Source organism: Phacochoerus africanus, chromosome 3 (assembly GCF_016906955.1).
Source record: "Phacochoerus africanus isolate WHEZ1 chromosome 3, ROS_Pafr_v1, whole genome shotgun sequence".
Lineage (NCBI taxonomy): Eukaryota > Metazoa > Chordata > Mammalia > Artiodactyla > Suidae > Phacochoerus > Phacochoerus africanus.
Window position 1 is genome coordinate 77,353,593 of NC_062546.1, and position 20,185 is coordinate 77,373,777.

The following is a 20,185-nucleotide window of genomic DNA, read 5'->3' on the forward strand; positions in this document are numbered from 1 at the left end:
TTAGACTATAAAATTCCCTGCAGTTCTTCCCCAAAGGTAAAGGGAATTGAAAGATTGGGCACAGTCTTTAGGGCATTGGCCTGCAGTCGCCTCCTTTGCTTAGCAAATCATTAAAAGCTATTTTTTTCTCCTTCACCCAAACTCTGTTTCTGTGTTTCTATTTGGCACTGGTGGACAGAGGCTGAGTTTTGGCAACACACTGACTTTAATGTTCTCAAAGCAGAAATATGCTAACTGTAATTAAGGGATAAAGTCAAATATTATAAAAGCTGGTCTTCGCAACCTTTACTCTCACTTCCCCATGATCAATGCAGAGACAAAAATCTAGACAGAAATGACTCTGCCTTTGATCTCCCTGGATCTCTCCTGTGTGCAGGAAGCCACATCTAAGATATAGCTATATGTCTCTCAAAGTATATTTTTGATCACATGAGTCTCAAAAGAGGTACTCAAAAAGTTCCAAGAAAAAAAAATTAACAGTTTTAATAGTCCTTGAATAAATCTATCTGTTTAACTTTGGTTCACATAGTGTTTCCCAAACTTAGTTGGACTCAGTTTTTCTTTATTAACTCTCTTTGGAGGTAGTTTAGTAAAATATACTTTGAGAAACACTTAGAGATGTTGGAATACACTTTTATAATTTGGATAATACTTAAAAAGATTAATTTTAGATTCAAAAAGAAGTGTGTAAGCCTTGAGAAATTTGACGGATTTGGGTGAATTGTTTCTACCGCTGATTTGGAGGCTGTATGACAGTCATGAAGCCTAATTACATGTGTACATATATATACATAGAACCCTTACAAAGCTACAGTTCACATGGTCTAAATCCCAAAGAGGAGTCACAATTTAAAAAACCCAGGCGTTCCCATCGTGGCACAGTGGTTAACTAATCCGACTAGGAACCATGAGGTTGCAGGTTTGATCCCTGCCCTTGCTCAGTGGGTTAACGATCCGGCGTTGCTGTGAGCTGTGATGTAGGTCACAGACGTGGCTCGGATCCTGCATTGCTGTGGCTGTGGTGTAGGATGGAAGCTGTAGCTCTGATTCAGCCCCTAGCCTGGGAACCTCCATATGCCTCGGCATCAGCCCTAGAAAAGGCAAAAAAAGACAAAATAAAAAATAAAAAATTAAAAAAACCCAATCCAAGCAATTAAAACTAATTTCAAAATAACTTAAGTTCTTAACTTAATATTTAATACCACAAAGGACTGTATAGCCCCTACTATGTGTATACATATTTGCCATGCCTGTAGCGTGTGCAAGTTCCTTGGCCAGGGATCAAACCCAAGCCTTTGCCACAGCAGGGACCCTATTGTCAATGATCCATAGGACTGTCAACCTACTGCACCACTAAGGAACTCCCCTGCAAGGTGTTAGAATGTGCCTTTTTTCCTTTCCACTGCATTTCTGGACTTAAACTACATCCAGCTCTCTCCTCTCAACCATTCCTGAAAGGCTCCTCCAACCCTTACTACCTCCTATGTCCTTGGGGGACAAAGACAGAATCCTCTTTAGGCAGAGGAAGGGAAAGCCAGGAAAAACTCAGTGGTGATATATATTCCATTTTATACTAAAAGGGGGCATAATCCCACCATGGAAGGCATTTCAGCTACAAATAAGGAGGCAATTAAGAGAGCTGAGAGCTTCGTGCTTACCAACCAGTTGTGACCACTGAGGCCAGTCCTCAGGCAGGCAGATTAAAAAAGAGAGATGATATCAGCCAAGGTCTGTCAGGATGTTCTGGGAAACCAAATGGGAACATGAAGAGGAACTCACGGGGTGATCTGGGGGAAGACATGGGTGTGACCACCACTTCTGTGGGGCCACATGGAGTATCTAGTGGTGGGCTTGGGGCAGCGACTGGCCTGCAGACACAGCCCTTGGGAAGATGGAAAACAGCAAGGACAGGCCGGAACTGCTCGGTCCAATCTTCGTCACTTTGCTCAAAGCTGGGGACCTTTAGAGAGGAGTGGCTGCCCTGGAGCTTCAGCCTTCTAGAGCTCACGCGGATCAGATCTCTGCAGCCAACTCCAACCCAACCACGCAGGGAAAAGAATGCTGGGAAATGTGATTCCCAGCTTGATATTCTGACACAGAGCAATCCCCACAGGGGTTACTAATGAAAGGGAAATAAAAAAAGCATACCTCCTTTCAGTTTGAAAATAGCATCCACGTGATTCAAATTTAACATGCTCTGGGGAGATTACCACTCAGTATCAGGCATTGTGCTAAATATTTTCTCTCTCACTCTCTCACACACACACACCCCTGTGTAAACTCAACTTCTTTAGTAGCATCACACTACATGCTACTTTTCCCCATTTCTGTTGGTCACAATGAGAGAAAAATGAGGAAGAATTTGGACGGACCAGAAGCTTTACTGACAAGATGTAAACAGCAATACAGCTGGAGACGATGTTGTGTCATAGTTGAGAGAGTTAGAGTCTCCAGGTCCCAATACTAGGTTCTGCCACATGAGAGCTAAGTGATCTTGGGCAAAATACTGAATATCTCTGTTCTTCAGCTTTGCCGTTGCAAATTTCAGATGCTATTCACCTTAGAGGGTGGTTGTTTGATTACATGTGATAATATATGTACAACACCTGGGGTTAAAAAAATAGAAAGCTCAATTTAGGAATGACTGAAAATAAGTATTAGTGAGATTACTGCTGGTGTAGTACAGATATTTTAAAATATTCTATTGCCGAAACTTGTTTTTAAATTATCATTATGTATTTTTAACTCAGGTTCTCTTTTCATTATCAATCAAAATGTTTATATCTGTCATTATCTAACAGCATACTGATAACTGAATATGTTACATATATCACATCTCAAAATCTGGGATATCCAATTTTTTAAATTAAAACTTGAAGTAGAATACATAGGTATGAAACTGAATAAATAATTCTAAATTACTGAATAAACAATTTAAAATAATTGAAAGGCAGCCATAAGTTGCATTTTAATAGCTTAACAATTACCTTAGCACGGTCTATTTCCCTGTATACAGTTAAATCTATATCTCTGCATAAAGTCCCTATTAACTACAGCCTCAAAATCCAGATTTTTACCTAAATTAATGTCAATACATTGGCCCTTTCTCTTCATTATTTCCTGATAATCAATAGTGATCTCCTGTCCTTGCTCCTTCCTTACAGCTACATGTCCTAAATGGGACAATCATTCATTTTGCTACAATAAGCAGATCCCTTGGCATCTTGACTATGATTCTCAGATCACTTGTCACTGACTCTCAGTTATTCAGTGATTTACACTCATCCCTTATTATGCTCTTTTCTGCCATCTTGATTAAAGCATACTATATATCTCTGTATAATTTATAAGGTGCTTAAAACAAAATACCCTGGGCAGAAAATATAGCTTGTTTAGTTTGGTTAGCATAAATTAGATGAATTTTAACTCATACTAAATATTAGCTGTATCTTTTAAGCATTCTGATCAATACTATTAGTATTGGCATGTGTTTTTTGCCTAGTATCGAGTGCAAATTAACTAGAAAGGATTTTTTTTAACTTTGTTCTTTGTTTTTAAACACTTGAAGACATAGCATTATTGACTGACTCTGTAAAACTCATTTTATATTAAAGGCTTTTTTTTTTAATCCATTCGCACTACTCAGCAAAGTGAAAATCAGATTGAAACTATTCCTAGTTAGTCATTTCAAGGAAGGACAAGCAGGCATTTGCCCACAAGTTACATTTCATTTACACTATAATTTGTATGACTCTTAATCAAAGGATCTTCTGACCTATAAGGCCAAGAGTGATCTTTAGCAGTGATACCATTTAAGAATGCAGGTCCTGGACTCCCAAAGTGGTGCAGTGGAAACGAGTCCGACTAGGAACGATGAGGTTGTAGGTTCAGTTCCTGGCTTCGCTCAGTGGGTTAAGGATCCGGCGTTTCATGAGCTGTGGTGTAGGTCACAGATGCAGCTCATATCTAGCATTGCTGTTGCTCTGGTGTAGGCTGGGAGCTACAGCTCTGATTTGACCCCTAGCCTGGGAACCTCCATATGCCATGGGTGCGGCCCTAAAAAGACAAAAAAAAAGGCAAAAAAAATAATGCAGGTCCTTAGTGAGTGTGTGTCAGAAGGTGCTAAAACATATGGCATATAGTCAGCAGACAGACAAAAGTTATCCTTAAGAGGTCCATGACAATTTGAAATTCATGCTTTATGATGCAATGCCACATTTTGCCAGTAGATAGCGCTCGAGATATTCCAATAAACGGAGAGACAGCTTCTCAGTGTGACTATTATTCTGCCAAGGAAACATTAGACAAGTTCATTTTAGATCAGCAGAGGGGGGAAAGAGATGCCCCAAATGCCAAGAAATTGAGATTTATATGCCAAATCCCAACAACCCCTTAATGTAAATCTATACTTCATTAGGGTAGGAAACTAGCCCACTTGTTTCCTAACACAATTTCTGTTGGAAGACAAGGAAAGTTCCACGAGTTTGACACAGATTGAAATAAAACATGAAAGCAGCATTTGAATGGCTATGTTGAGGTCGAGAAAGTTCACAAGTGGAACATGCCAGTTGGATTGCACAAAAAGACTCAAAAGGCAAAACTTTGTTGTTACTCATCCATCCCACCAAAAACACCATTCAAAAGCTACATGTAGGGGTTCCCTAGTGTTTCAGTGGGTTAAGGATCTGGCAGTGTCACAGTTGTGGCTCCAGTTACTGCCACACCAGTGGCTGGTATGGGTTCAATCAATTCATGGCCTGGAAACTTCCACATGCTATAGGCACAGACAAAAAAGCCACATGTATTTCAGAATGCGATGTCTAAATAAGTAAAAACCTGGCTAGAAACAAAAAATGAATCATAATTGCTTGAAGCCAGTAGACCGTGCCTTGCCGTGTTTCAACATACGAGGAAGGTTAACTGCTATTCTGCTTTGATAAGTGATGGTTTCCGTGATGCATAAGGAGCAACTCCTGTTTCCTTAGAGGCAGAAGTGGTAAAGTGAGCTGCTCCTGTGATTTTGAACCATCTTCCCTATGTCACAACCTCAGTTCATCTGATTCAGCAAGTACAGGTCTGTGTTAAACAATGTGTTGGGTAGTAAGGCACTATCCAGGCAGATCCAGAAAGCTGGAGTATGAGAAGTTAGAAGATCATTCAAATAGCTCCCAAAGAAAAATCAGACACCCCTGAGCAAGGAAAGACCATGTCAAGGGAAAAAGACGTCTGAAAAAAAAAAATCAATGAAAAACTGAAGAGACAACTTCACAAATTCCTTCTGCACAAAATTGGTGGTGGTTGGGAGGTGGTCAGGTTCTTATAAAAGTCAGTTCCTAAGAGAATAGGTTTTCATTCCCTGTTGTCCAAGATCCAACCTTTAGCTTTTTGCAGCTGTACTCTCAGCCCACTTTAATGGGCTTACATACTCAGGATGACTGACCCATTATGCTGCTCCCATGTTTCTTAATTCAGCCTCAAATTGCCTGAAACTGCCTTCAGCATTTGAACTTATTCTTTCCGTGAGCCATGAAATGGCTTTCTGTTGTAATTGTTCAGCTTGTTTGAGTTGTGTTTGGGTGTTTGCAACCAAGATGCCCTTTGAACTCTAATAGGCTTGGCTCTGGGGTGGGCTGGAACTATGCAGTGCCTACTGTCTGAACCACAGTGATTAAGAAAAAGAGAGGGAATTCCCATTGTGGCACAGTGGAAACAAATCTAACTAGGAACCATGAGGTTGCAAGTTTGATCCCTGGGCCTCGCTCAGTGGGTTAAGGATCTGGCATTGCTGTGGCTGTGGTGTAGGCCGGCAGCTGTAGCTCCAATTAGACCCCTAGCCTGGGAACTTCCATATGCCACAAGTGTGCCCCTAAAAAGAAAAAACAAAAAAAGATTTCCTAGTAATGACATGCATCATATTTGAAACAGTAGAAAAGGTGGTTATTTAGTTAAATAATCAGTCATATATGAACAATGCATGGGAACACACATGGAAAGACAGTGACAGGTTTACAAAAATCAGTCTGATTATAGAGACGGAATCTCAGTATTCAGGGAGATGCTCTCTCCTTCCTGGTGTGTCTTGGATGATGTTCTCATCTCATCAAAGGACCAGCTGGGACCCCCAGGCTGCCTTGCTTCCCCTCCCAATAGCCTCTCCCCTTGGCTATTGACAGTGGCCTTAGCCACCAGGTCACTGCTGGTGGTGACTTCTAACACCCCAGTGTAGAGATGGTGAAGAGGGAGAGCTGTGACAAGAAAATAATGTCACTGCCGAGGAGTTCTTTGATTTATATCTGAACCTAGAGCAAGGGATATATCTCTGGGATAAAACTTCATAAATTTCCCAATTGTGCTGAAACATTGAAAAGGTCCAGTCCTCTCCTGAAAAGACCTATAGAGCTAAGGATGTAAATAGATTCTGAGGATGTTTTGTTAAAGCCTAAGTGCATTCCAAAAGTGGGGGCTATGGTTCTGTAGAGGAATTCTGTAGGGACAGGAGGAAGGGAGGGAGAGGGAGGGAGGGTGGAAAGAAGGGGAAGAGGAGAGGGGAGGAAACAAGAAAGGGAGGGAGAGAGGGAGGAAGGAAAGAAGTGAGGGAGGCTGGTTTCTGGTAGAGCAGTAGTTCTCAACTATGGCTGTATCATGAAGTTTCCTAGGTGAAAAATATGAATGTTCAAGTCCACTTTTAAAGAGGTTAAAGTCCCAAATGCCAATGACTAAGAGTCAATGTAACACAGCATCATATTAATAAAAAAAAAAGAATATTCACTCAACAAATGTAGCAACTCAAAAGGATTTCTGTTAAGAATTTCTTCCACAAGCCCACCAGCTTCTTATTACAGAGGTCTAAGAGGTCCAAAGGCTGCAAAGAATTCCCTCTATCCTTGGGCTAAGCACCACCATGTTGCTGACTCCTGAATCCTACTCCTCCGAGGGCTGCATCAGAATCCTGTGCCATGAAATTCTGTGTCTCTCCCTCTTCTAGAATTATTACCTGACTGAAGCTTCAGGGTCGGTAAAGTCAAATCTCTTTTCCTGATAATAAGATAGACTCTGGGGCTTTTAGCATCCATAGATCATTCCCACAACTCTTATTAGCTGAAGCTTCATTCATTCACTACATCACAACTTATATTTATAACTGCTGGCCAGTTGAAAACTACCTGAGGCAGAATGATGAACTGGAAAGACACTGCATCTAGGGAAACTGAAGGCCTCTCTCCTGATGACCTGAAGCAAGTCACACAACTTTTTGAGCTTCCATTTCCTTAAATGTAAAGTGAGAATGTTGGTTAATGTCTTATATCCACCACAGCTCTGAAAGACTGCTTAGTGTAGCCTTATCCACATTCTGGTCATTATGCTAATGAACAGTAAAGGGTGAGAACGCAAGTGCAGGGAAGCACAAGGAAAAAGCTAATGGTCCAGATGAGCCACAAGCTGACAGATTGGCTCTCAAAGCGTCAACAATCCCTATAAGTTGCCATCTAAAAAGACTACAACAGAATCATATGGCAGTAAAATTTGGTAAGTTCTACTTTCCACTACTTGTCTATAAGAAAAGACCATTTTTATTCCCCTCACACTGTGAAAATCACCCAGCAAAATGAAAAGGCAATGATCTGATTCTCTAGTTGTTAAACTGTCTTTAAAAGGAAAAGTGATGATGTTAAAAAAAAAAAACAAAAACTTCCTCCAACATGCCAGAAAAGTTTTAAAATATTCCAACCCCAAGTTCAGTACCCTGTTAGTTTATAATAGCCCTTGCACACCCACAAGTCTCTTTTCTGTTCTTTCCAACTCCCATGACCATCTCTTCTTTATGCCACTTCATATAGGACATTTATACTCCAAGAAGTTTAAGACTCCTTATTTCCTGCAGGTCAAGTTCAGCTATTTAGCTTGGCATTCCGAGATCTCTACCATCCAACCCATAACTACCTTAGCTCTCCCTTTTCCTCCAAACCAGTCTGGTCTCCTTATTGTCCATCCCTCAATTATGTCATATTCTGTTCCTCCTACATGACATGGCTTTCCCCATCTTCTTCCACACAGACCAATCTTGGCCATTCCCAGAAGCTGAGCTAGTGCACATGTCATCTCTGCCATGAAGCAGTCATGCTGGATTACAATGATCTACCCTTCCTTCATCTGTACTGCACAGCACTTAAACTCCCCTGTATTGTCCGCTGTCTTTTGTTTGGTGCATGCATCCTGGTTAAACTGCATGCTCTGAACGACACAGTCAATGCACTTAATGCTTTTATCTTTCTACCTATCATCTTTCCACCTTCCTTCCTCCCTTCCCTTCTTCCTTCTTCCCACTTTCCCATATACATACAGCATAATGTGGGGAATGCACTAAATTAGAAGTAGTCACCTTATAAATAAATACAGTAATACAAGAGTTTAGTCCACAGAGCCCTTGGTGTTTCTCTCTTACATAGCCCACTCAGAAAGACACACCTTCTCTTGTGTCCCTTAGCTTTTAACTTGGAATTCAACACCCTTCAGCAATTTCCTTTGTAAGAATACTTAGTATTATCAGGACAGTTGTCCAAGCTTAGGTTCCACTTAAAAATTTTATGTATCGATTTCCCAAAAGTGCAGAAATGGTTTAAGAAGTAGGAAGAAATTTAAAGAGTGAAGTATTCCAGTAATTAAATCCCTTATTCATTTCTATAGTGTGTTAAGTCATGCACTTCTCATTTAGAGTTAGTGATAACAGAATTGGAAACTACTAAATCAAGAAGGGGACCTTACCTTCTGGTTTTATAGATGAGTCAGCTGGGGATCCAGCAGAAACAGTCTAAATGAAGAACTGCTTCTTGCAACAATGTTTGCCCTCCCTTCTCTTCTCACAGCCCCCTTCCTACTAGGAGTTCCTCTACTGTCTGCCAAATCCTTTCCTATTAATCACTTCCTATAGATTGCCTGTATATGAAAGGCAGCCTTATCCAGGGACTTAAACTGAGACAAGAAGATCAACCTACAGAGATCTCTTCCAATTTTTGAAGCCATCTTACTTAAGCTTCTAGGATAAAATAACTTTCTGGAAGTGAGCTCAAAGTCTTCGTAAAGAGAATTTTTGTGGAGGTGACGGGTAGCTATAAGGAGGTGAGGTATAGATTTAGAGATGCAAATAGTGATTTTGGTTTTGAGTCTGTTGAAAGGAACAGAAGAGTCTGAGTACAAGCAGAAGGGGTTATTGCTGCTGAGTCCTTTGCCAGGAGCCCGAATCCCCCAGGCTTGGCAAGGGGTTTGGAAGGATATACAACCCCCACTTGCCTCTTGTGTTAGAAAGATATCCTGCCTGTAGCCTCTAGGACAACACCTCTAAGTCACACAGGGATCCTAGAACACTCTGGAATGACCTCCCTCCCCTCCCCATCTGTACAGTCTTGGCACACCCACCGAAAGGAAGGGTGGGACTTTGCCCTACCCAGCTCAGTCCTCAGGCCCTTGGTCCTGGACCATTCAAAGGCTTACATTTCTATTTTGAAGTGGGAGGAAAGTAAGGGGCAGAGATGGAAACATTTTCTCCCTAAAATTCCAACCCAAATTTCACTTGTTGTGTTCTATTTTTTAAAGGCTGAAAAATCAATCGTAATTCCACTCCCTTGCCTCAACATGTTTTTCTTTTTTGTAAGAGGATGTAGAAACTAGCCTTGCCTCGCAGTATTCTTTTGAAGCAACTGCCTAGAGGCTCATCCCTGGAAAAGTGATTTTTACCTTCCTGGACCTTAGATTTCCCATCTGTTCACTAAAGGGGTTGATGGATGATGTCTAAATTCTCATTTGCTGTCAACGTGAGAGTCCCTGAGCCCCACTGCCCCTTGACTTTTCCACTTGAGCATCCAGCACAGAGACGGTTAAAGGTTAAGGGTCTCTCCGATGGAGAGTTGTTAACATGCAGGTGAAGATCGCAGGCAGCAGGTTTACAGCCTCGCCCATCCTCGGCCTCAAATATACTCCTCTCAAAGAGGCTGCGGCGGGGTCTCCTCTCTTATTCCTCTCTCCCAATGTCCTGGCACAGCTCTGTCTCCTGGACACCGAGCAGCCTACAGCATCCTCAAACCAGAGTAAGCCTGGACCTCTCCACTTAGCTCGGTTTCTCACAGCCCTACCGCTTCCCCTCCTCGAGGTCCCTCTAGGTGCCCACTACTTTCCACTTTCAGAAATTCTTCCAGCTGCGCCAGCCACACTTTGGAACCTCTTCTCTGGGTTCTGTGCGCCAGGGCTTCCGCGGAGTGGGGCTCTCTCTCTGGGCGTCTCGGGTTCTACATCGCAGCCCCTACCCCAGCTTTTCCTCTTCGCAGCCCCCCCCCACGCCCCGCCCCAGGCCCCTGCTGTCGCCTTCCCCTTGAACACCCTGCACGCCCTTCCTGCATCCACGCAGGGAGACACCCTCCCCAGTTCCCCCTGCTCTCTCCCCAGAAGAACAAGAGCTGGACTGTGGGCAGGGCGCCTGGCCTCACCGAGCCACCCGGACCGGCCCTCTTCTAGGCGGGGGCGGAGGTGGCACCCGGCCTCGCCGGGCTCCTCAGCGCGCTCAGCGGGGCAGGATCTCTAGAGCAGCCTCGAGCCAGAATCTGGCACCAAAGTGCAGGAGCCGCCGCCTCCTGCCCTCGGGCGCCCCCAGCGCTCGCCCCGACCTGGGGACGCCAGATCCGCTGGCGCCGCTGGAAACCCGCGCAGCACACCGGAGCTCTAGCGCCCCGCACTCTCCTTTTCCGGCCCCCTCCAAGGAGGGGCGCGCCGGGGCCCCAGAAGCACCTCCCGCCCTCCCTCCCCCTTCCCCTCCCGCCCACCCGACCCGCGCCGCGCAACGCTGCGCTGCGCTGGGATTCCGGGAGGGAAGTGCCGCGCGGTGTCCCTGGCGTCCTCAGTCCTGCCCCCCGAAGTGGAGATGCGCGAGAGGCAGGCGAAGGCGCGCAGCTCGTGAGACGCCGCGCCAGCCGGCACCATGCGCCTGCGGCCGCTGCCCCTCGTCGTGGTCCCTGGCTTGCTGCAGCTGGTGAGTGTGCCCGACCCGCCGCGCGCCCCGAGCCCCACGCGCCGGGGCCGCGTTTCGGCGGGAAAATTCGCGCCGGTGGCCGACTCGGAAGCGGAGCCTGAGGCTGCTTGGGACATGGGGCCAGGGGAGGGGGGGGGGGCGCTCAGTAGAGGGAGTTTGGGGTTGGCGTAGAGGCTGAAGGGGAAGAATCGGAGAATGGAATAGAGGGGACCCTGAGGCGAGTGAAGGGCTTTTGGAGGGTGGGGACTTGAGGACTGGGTTAAAGAAGGCAGAAAGTGGCCGAGAAGATGCGAGAGAAGAAAGAGGTTTATTGAGAAGCAGTCGAGAAGGGGATAAGGGTAGACGGACGTGATGAGGATGGGCTGAAATACCTGCCTCTAGCCCAGAGTTTGAAGGGCTCGGTAGTTTTTATTTTTCACGTGGTATTTTGCCCGGATGCCTGCAAACACTTCTTAACCACGGCATCCTGCATCTTTGTTCGCACGGCTGGTTAGTGTCTCCTCGCTGGGGGAAACTTAGGCAAAAGACCGATTTAGGAGGTAGATTGGATTTCTCTTCGTTTTCCCGTCTAGCGCTGGGGACTAGGATGAGGTTTGGGGCCGGCGGGGGCGCAGGATGTAACTTTCACACCCAACTTCTCGCCGGAGCCCCCTCCCCCGCATCACCGTCCAGACTGCTCCAGAAGACTCCCGCTTGGTCCGGAAGGCTCAGGGGGCGCTGAGGAATGGCAAGGGTATTAGAAAGCGGTTCAGGGTCCGCCCGCGAGGCTCTAGGCGACTGTTCCCGCTATGACTCTCATCTCACCTCGCTCTTTGCGCGCGGCGCCACGCTCTCTTCCTTCCGAAATAAACCTATATGCTGTCTGGGTTGCTAGTTAATTATATTTAAAGGCGATCCCAAGTAAGACCTTCAAGAAGACAACTTTTAAAGTGAAATTATAAAAGGGGATTGCTCTGGCTCATTCGCCTCTGTGATGTATTTCTCCTGCACTCTTGGCATTTACCTTAATACGGTGCTTATTAAGAGGACTTTCTCCGGCTTCTTTGGTCCTCTTATTTAAGACGTTACCCACTTTAATCTGGGTTATTAAAACAAAGTTAAGGAACCCAAGAATGATCCTTCCTTTCTTCCTGCCCTCTTTCCTTCCTTGCTTTCCTTCCTTCCTCTTTCCCTCTCTCCTTCTTTCTATATTTTGTTTTAGAGGGAAAGATCAAGTAATTTATGAAAGTTTCTCTGGTACATATGATATTGTAGAGCCAGAGATACTCGGCAAGTTTTGAGGATGGAAGGGACTCTAAAAAGTCTTAGTAAAGGGGAGAGGGCACCCTGTCCATTCTTCTTACAACAGAGATCAGATTCACCTGCATAGCATTAACTAAGAAACTCTCCAGGGGCATCAAGAAGAAAATGCAATGATGTACCCAATTGTCCTTGAATGAGCTGGCACATAGTCATTACATACAATATTGCATGTTAAAATAAATTTTACATCGAAGGCATTAAGCATGCCCCATATATGCCACATTAGGCTTCCTTATCACTTGCTTCTTAAAACGTTGGATCTGGATTCCGATAAAAGGTGATCAAACAAAGCAGCATTTGTATGGTGTGTATAAGTGAAACTCTAAAAGCCTGGGGAAGTCAGGTACTTAGGAAGGATCTTCAGAATAATCTTCATGAATTTCCTAGTTCATTAATTTTGCATTCCATGATCATGAGCTGTGTATCTGTTCCACTGTGTTAGACTCATAAAGACTAGAAGCTATATTAGGGAGTGTTGGGGAAATGTTCTCCTATCAGCTACTGTATTCGAAAGTTAGATTTTTTTTTTTTCACACCACCCATCAATAGGGAATAAAAAAATACATCTTGACAGGATTATATACCCTCCTTAAGAGCTAGATTCTAATATTACAGCATGGATTGATTGATTAGTTTTTAAGGAAGTGTATGTCAAATTCTAATCCATTTTTGGATTGTGCTTGGGTTGTAATGTTTTTTTTCCTGGAGCACTTTATCATGGTAAGTGAGGTGGGGAGCTGCAGCTGTGTGATAAGCGCACATTCCTTACACTGCCATCCTTCTGGACAATAAAAAGCTGTTTACATTCTCCACAATCTGAGAGCTGTTTCCAGCCTTACAACACAAGGGGGTTAGGATGTGAAAGGAAAACAGAGTGGCTGAGCAGGCTAGATCTAAATTAAAATATTCCCCACCACTCAGCCCACCCCGGCAGGTATCAAAAAATAAATCGTAATTTGACCCTGTGGATGGCTTATAATTTTATTCTACCTTTTCAGGTAATAGTGAACTTCTTCACTAAATCCCAATAACAAGGGACTAAAATGTTCAAAAACTAGTTTTTTTCATTTTCTAGGAACCATATGTACTTAGTACATATGCTCTTGGGAGGAAGGGGTGGGGATGAGCTGGGCTTATTGTTGGAATTAGATTTTACTTTTCCATTCCCACTGCCATCCTAAAATGCTAACTATTTTTAAATGAGTGGTGGGGATCATTTGGGGATGTTGGAAATTTAATTTTAAGAAAATTGCCTGATTCATCTGAAAGCAATCATGAGAGTTAGGTCCAAATAAGTCACTATCACGTAACACAGGTACAGTAACTAGAAGATTTTTTACTTATTTGGGGAATAGTTACAATTTTGAAGAAAACAGAAAAATGAATTGATAAATATTGCAGGTAGCCGCTGAAATATGTGTATATGTGACCTGTCCTTGCCCTATTTTCCTGGCCTGTGTCTAGAGTTTTAACACACAGGTTGCTATACCTAATTAATAGGCTTACTAGGCATTTGCAAAATTTGAGTATCAATCCTGAATGCATTATTTTCTTTGAAATTCTTATTCAGCAACATATTCTTTATAAATATATTAATAGCACTTTATTTCTAGTCTTCCATCTAATGAAGAAAAAAAATTAGCATTCGAAGCTAATATTATAGGAAAATAGTGTTATTTGGTGACACGATTCGAGGTAAAGACATCACCAGTTGACAGCTTCTTACAGATTTGCATGATTATTTGTAACTCAGAATAAGTGTGATTTTTGCCTCTAAGTAAAATGCAGAGTGTAAAAAGATTAAATTTGAATTTAAATGGATGATTAGCTTGAGTTTAAGATAAAGTTTAGTGGGGATTTTAGAAATTAGTTCGTTATACATTTCAACTTATTTTCCTCTAATATAATGGTGAGTTTATAAAGTAAAATATAAATTAAGAGTGATGCAAGTTAAGAAATATTTAGACTCCTAGAAAATCAGAATACTTGTGATGCAAGGGGTTACAAGTTAAAGTTCATCTTCATTATATGGTATCATCCCACAGGCACTTATTGAGGATATTTTTGTTTATCTTGGCAAATTATTATTTTTTGGCAAATTATTAATTTTAACATTGAAATTGTGTGATATTCATAACATCTATTTATTCCCAGTTCTGTATTTATAAAAAGTGATAACTCATGACTGTCTTCCATTCAAAAATTGCAATTTCCCTCATGCAGTTTTGATCAATAAACATAAAAACAGTATTTCCCTGTGTAGAATCAATAGCCCTGTGTTTGCTAGCTGACAATGGGGAAGAGAAAAAAATGCCACCATGTCATGGTTTCGACTTCGAGTTAGCTAAGCTTTAAAAGTCACTCCTCATTAAAAGCATCATTATCTTAGACATTTTTAAAACTGAGAATTAGGGTCAGACAATTAGGTCCCCTATTCCAGCCCCTCACCTCTCAGTATTAAATTGTGTGCCCTTGGCCTATTCTAAGATTGTTATGTAGTTCAGTTTTAAATGCCTTCCACAGAGAAAAAGGACCCCTCTTGGGAACTTATTTTATAGCTCAATACATTTCCAAATGGGAAAGAAAAGCTTTGTTACTATTTGTTCTGTAGTTTTCTCTTAATTTTCTTTCTTTCTTTTTTTTTTTTTTATTGTTTCTGATTAGTGGTAAAAATGCTCAATAAGGCAGGAGGCTTTTTTGAAAAACCTTTTAGAGGTTTTACATTGTCAGCTTAAAATGTGTAGCTCTTGCAAATCAAATAAATTACGAATTGTTGATTTTTATAATACACTGCCCACCTTTTACCTATTGAAGAGCCAATCAATACATGGTGAATGATTTAGTCATTTAGTGGTAGCCATCAGTGACCAATATAAATGTGTCTAAGGTTTGCGATTTTTGTAAGAGCTCTAGGACCTTCTCTTACTGTTTACATATTCTGTGGACTCTTTTACCTGAAGCTTTGCTGGGTGAGATTTGAAAAAAGAATTATAGCTGCACATTCAAGTGCCTACAGTTAGGGCTGTGTCAGCGTTTCTGTAAGAATCTCATTTCTATCTTAGCCATAAGCATTATTGCCGGTTAGAAGTTGGCATTTAATATCTTGATTTGGGAGTCAGTTCTTTCGAAGCTGCTTTAAAAAATTGGTCCAAATGATTTTGAGTGCTCATCCATGTGGGTTTACTGTTTAGGTATTCTTAGAGTATGTGGAATAATGGTTTAAAGTTTCTTTATTGTTCTTGCACCACAGTGGTTATAATTTAAATTGAAGCATGTTTACATTATTTTCAATACTCTTTTCCCACTGTAATATTGGCCCACTGTAAGATTTTGTAACACTATTTCATCATGAGTATTTTTAATTGTGCCAAATTCATATGTTCTAGTCGGTCTTTATTGACTAACAATTTTATGAGTCCGTATTTACTAACAGACTCTTTTTTTATTACTTGTGATATGACCAGTGGTATTGTTAACTCCATTCTTTACTTCAAAATCCTCCTCAATAAAAAAAGGATCCAAAGCAACTTACAGTATGGATTTTCATATTATAGAAAGAATTCGAAGATACTGAAACCTTCCAATTTATGTTATTTTTAATTATTGAAAATCTGAATGAAAACCTTCAAATAACTTTTTGGTTCATTATGCTATAAGATCGGTACATAACAAGGAATTCTGTTTCTTTATAGTACTGTCATTAAAAATGAATGTTTCATTATTTAAACCCAAAAGCTACAGGGAACATTTTTCCTACCCAGATCATTGAAATTAAAATGTTGTCTTTAAAACTGCCGTTCTTGTAAATTATGCATTTCTTAGATTTATTGACCTACAGTAAGCAAAGTGGGAAGTTTTGTGTATTTAACCTACAATGATAATAATACTATCTTAGATTTGCAAATGCTTACCTGTTTTCAAGTTACTTTCACACAGTTTATCACATTCTAGCCGCCCAGTAAATCTACGGGATAGGGAAGGACATGTTAAATGTTTCCATCTGGGTACTGGAAAGAACAATATATTTGGAATCAAAAGACTTGGGTTCTATCTCTAAATAAATTGCATGTTCAACCAATATTTACTGTTTTGTCCCAGACTTTACACTGAGACTATAGCAGACATTGAGGACATAGCAGTAAACAAAATAGAACGGCTCTGAGAGTGTGAGTGTGTATGTACACACAGGCTGTGTGTGTGTGTGTTCTGAGCTGATCATTAACAACCTCAGATCCCTCATCTGGTCAGTGACGTCATTCATGATTAAGAAAATGAAAAGTGATTTCTTACATTTCTTTCCTTTTTTTAATGTACAGTAGCAGCATTTCTGGATTTTTCTTTTTATGAATTATGTACATCTTTAGTTACTATACAATTTTAAATGTGTCTTACCTAGAAACATAAGTGCTTTAAATATATGTTTTCCATGGAATTTATACTTAACCATATCACAAAGGATACATATATTTAGGAATAGATTATCACAAATGATACATATATTTAGAAATAGATTTAAAATGCTACAAGACTGATTAATATCTTATGGAAAAAGAAAATTAAGTGATCTTGCAAAGGGGATTGATGAACACTTATTTAACACATACTAATCAGCAAAATCAATAAAATTTAAGTGAAAATGGTGCATCTAAGGCTTTTTCACCTCTACATCATTTTTAAATTGTAAACTACTACCATCTAGTCATTGCTTTAATTTAAATAAAAAAGTAAATTGGCTCTCAGTTAAATTCTCATTATTAAGATAAGCAACATTACAATTTAATACTGTACTTCAACCAGAAAACTAGCATATGACTTTTGAATGCCTCAGTAGAATCAAATCTATTTAAATCAGGTTTGAGGAATTCAGATGTAAATGGTACTAAATTTTAAAAAGAAAACCAGCAAAGAACTGGCATGGTAGACCTAGCAAAGGTGGAGGAAATTGTTAATGGTCTTATCATCAGAAGACAAGTCAGCTGAAACACACTGACTAGTCCTGGGGTTCAATTCCAGCTATATTTTAAGCAATGTAAATGTCTTCAAAAACAAAACTTGACTTTGTGACATTGTTGGTTTGGGCCAAATAAAGGGATTCTCAAGTCATAAAAACACGTAAGTAAATCTTTTTATTCGAGGATATACAAGATTGTGACTTTCAAGCATTGCCAACTGTATTGACAATTTTTTTTTCCGCTTTTTAGGACCACACCCGTGCATATGAAAGTTCCTAGGCTAGGGTTCTAATCAGAACTACAGCTGCCAGCCTACGCCACAGCAACATAGGATCTGGGCCTTGTCTGGAACCTACACCACAGCTCATGGCAAGGCTGGATCCTCAACCCACTGAGTGAGGGTGGAGATCGAACCCTCATCTCCATGGATACTAGTCAGATTCCTTTCTACTACACCCCAAGAGGAACTCCTATACTGACAATTTTAAGAGTTCATCAGTTTTACCTTGTTATATAGCATGTATATTTATTCACTCAAAACAATAAGTAACTTAAATAGTTTTGATTATTTGAAGGGAGAGACAACATGTGTAATTTCTATGGCTGTTAAAAGTCCATGATCTGCATGATATGTTGAATGGATAATGTATACAGTAAGAGAATAGGGACTCAAAAGAGCCATTTAACATTTTGTAGCAATGATAACAATCATTGTTATTAAGTTTTGCCATTTGGATAACCTAAACAGAAGACAACTGGGATCAGTTATAAGGAATATGGCTACAGAGGTGAAAGGGGAAGTGAAGTTTTCAAAAGTGTGTTTTCCAAAATCATTCATTCACCTGCTGCTCTCAAGTTGATGACTCCCAAACTTACACCTCAGTTTCTACCCAACTGTTCAGTCTTCAGGACCACAGCTTCATAGGTTACTGTTCTTTGACTTGAATGTTTTACTACCAACTCACACTCAACATGTGCTTGGCTGCAAACCTCTTTCCTAAGTAAGTACCTTCCAACATTCATGGATTCAAATCTGGAAGTCACTATCTCCCCCCGCCCTTTATTTTCCTTTTTTAGGGTTGCACCTTTGGCATATGCAAGTTCCCAGGCTAGGAGTCAAATGTGAGCTATAGCTGCCAGCCTATTCCACAGCCACAGCAACTCGGGATCTGAGTCATGTCTGTAACCTTCACCTTAGTTCACATCAACACTGGGTCCTTAACCCCCTGAGTGAGCCCAGGAATTGAACCCACATCCTCGTGGAAACTAGTCAGGTTCATAATCCACCGAGCCACAACAGGAAATCCCTCCTCCCCCTTTTTAATAGCTGGTATCTTTGTATTCAAATAAGTGACTTGGTATAAAGCACTATACAGTTTACGGGATTCTTTCATGTATGTGAGCTCATGGCTCATCTTCACATCAGCTCTGGAAAGTAAACAGAGCCACATTTATTGCATCCATTTGAAAGATAGAGAAATAAAGGCATGGAAGGTTTCTATGGACTCAAAGGACGACTCTATACAGATTGCACAAAAGGTACAACTTGAAGTGTCTGCCCAGTCCAACCCTAAGGTCATGGGACATCTGTTTGCAGCAGAAAGTTGTGAGACCCATCATAGACACTCAGAATGATGGGCTGGAGGAGCATTTCTCAGAAACACACTGACCACGCTGAAGTAGAAACCTCAACTCTTTCATTTTAGGAATAATTTTAAACAAATTTGTCCTAAAGTCAAGTGAGTTTAGCAAAACAAATGGATTCCTCGACTGTATCTCTTAATCAAGAGTTCTGTTTTGAATTTAGCCTCAGAGTTGAGTTGCCAGGTGCTCCAGCATTTGCAACTTCAGGGCTGTGTTGCTGGCCAAGGAATGTGGTTCCAGTGAAGATCAGCAGAGGGTTTGAGAGCCTCTAATTTCTCCAAATCACAACCAGTCCCACTTCAGATTGGACAGATGAACAAGAAGAGAGAGAAAGGCCCTAACTTCTATTAACGGCTACTTAATCTTGTTTTTTTTTTTTTTTTTAATGGACAGGTGGTTATCTGAGGAGGAGCTGGTGTTACAAGGGCAGCCGTCTATTAGGTGCTGATGCTTGTGCAGAACTTGTGCATGTTCATAGATGATTTTGCTTTACCAGCAGCATACTGCCTCTTGCTCTCTCTCTTTACTTTTTACGAAAATATGTATTTTATTATAGAGGCAGTATAACATAGTGGATGCTGCTGGCTCTCCACCCAAATCACCTTGGATCTCTTTTTAGCATTTTTATGCTCCCCTCCCCTTTTTTGGTTTCCATTCTAACACTGGGCACTCTCCTTCAGAGGATTACCCTGGGCCTGTTGGATGCCTTTTATCTAAAGCAGCTAAAGCCATGGAGTTCCCATCGTGGCTCAGTGGTTAACGAATCCGACTAGGAACCATGAGGTTGTGGGTTCGATCCCTGGCCTTGCTCAGTGGGTTAAGGATCTGGCGTTGCCGTGAGCTATGGTGTAAGTCGCAGATGTGGCTCTGATCTGGCGTCGCTGTGGCTCTGGCATAGGCCGGCAGCTACATCTCCTATTAGACCCCTAGCCTGGGAACCTCCATATGCCATGGGAGCGGCCCTAGAAAAAGGCAAAAAAAAAGACAAAATAAATAAATAAAGCACCTAAAGCCAGATTGGAGTTCCCTTCCTTCTGGGACAGCTCCAGGCAAATGACTGACAGGTACCAAAGTGTGAAAAGCCCCTCCCCTTTGCTTGGAGGGTTAAGGAATACACGAAGTGTCCCTGTTGGTGTAGGAAACTTTGCTTGAGATCACACATGGCTGTGGCTTTCTCTTGTTTACTGACCTGCTGCACCGCCCCCTTGCCAGACTCCCCTGGACATACTTCATTATAATCACTTGCCCTCAAATACTTGTCTTGGTGTCT

General features: G+C 41.6%; 1 protein-coding gene across 1 annotated transcript in view; it reads left to right on the top strand.

Annotated features, from left to right (window-relative positions):
- Window positions 1–10,814: 10,814 nt before the first annotated feature.
- Window positions 10,815–20,185, top strand: part of NXPH2 (neurexophilin 2) — a 119,574-nt gene continuing 110,203 nt past the window's right edge. Inside the window, exon 1 of the mRNA XM_047772017.1 lies at window positions 10,815–11,017. Within this exon, the coding sequence (XP_047627973.1) occupies window positions 10,967–11,017 (51 nt within the window). The 5' untranslated portion in view covers window positions 10,815–10,966. The remainder of the gene's footprint in view (window positions 11,018–20,185) is intronic.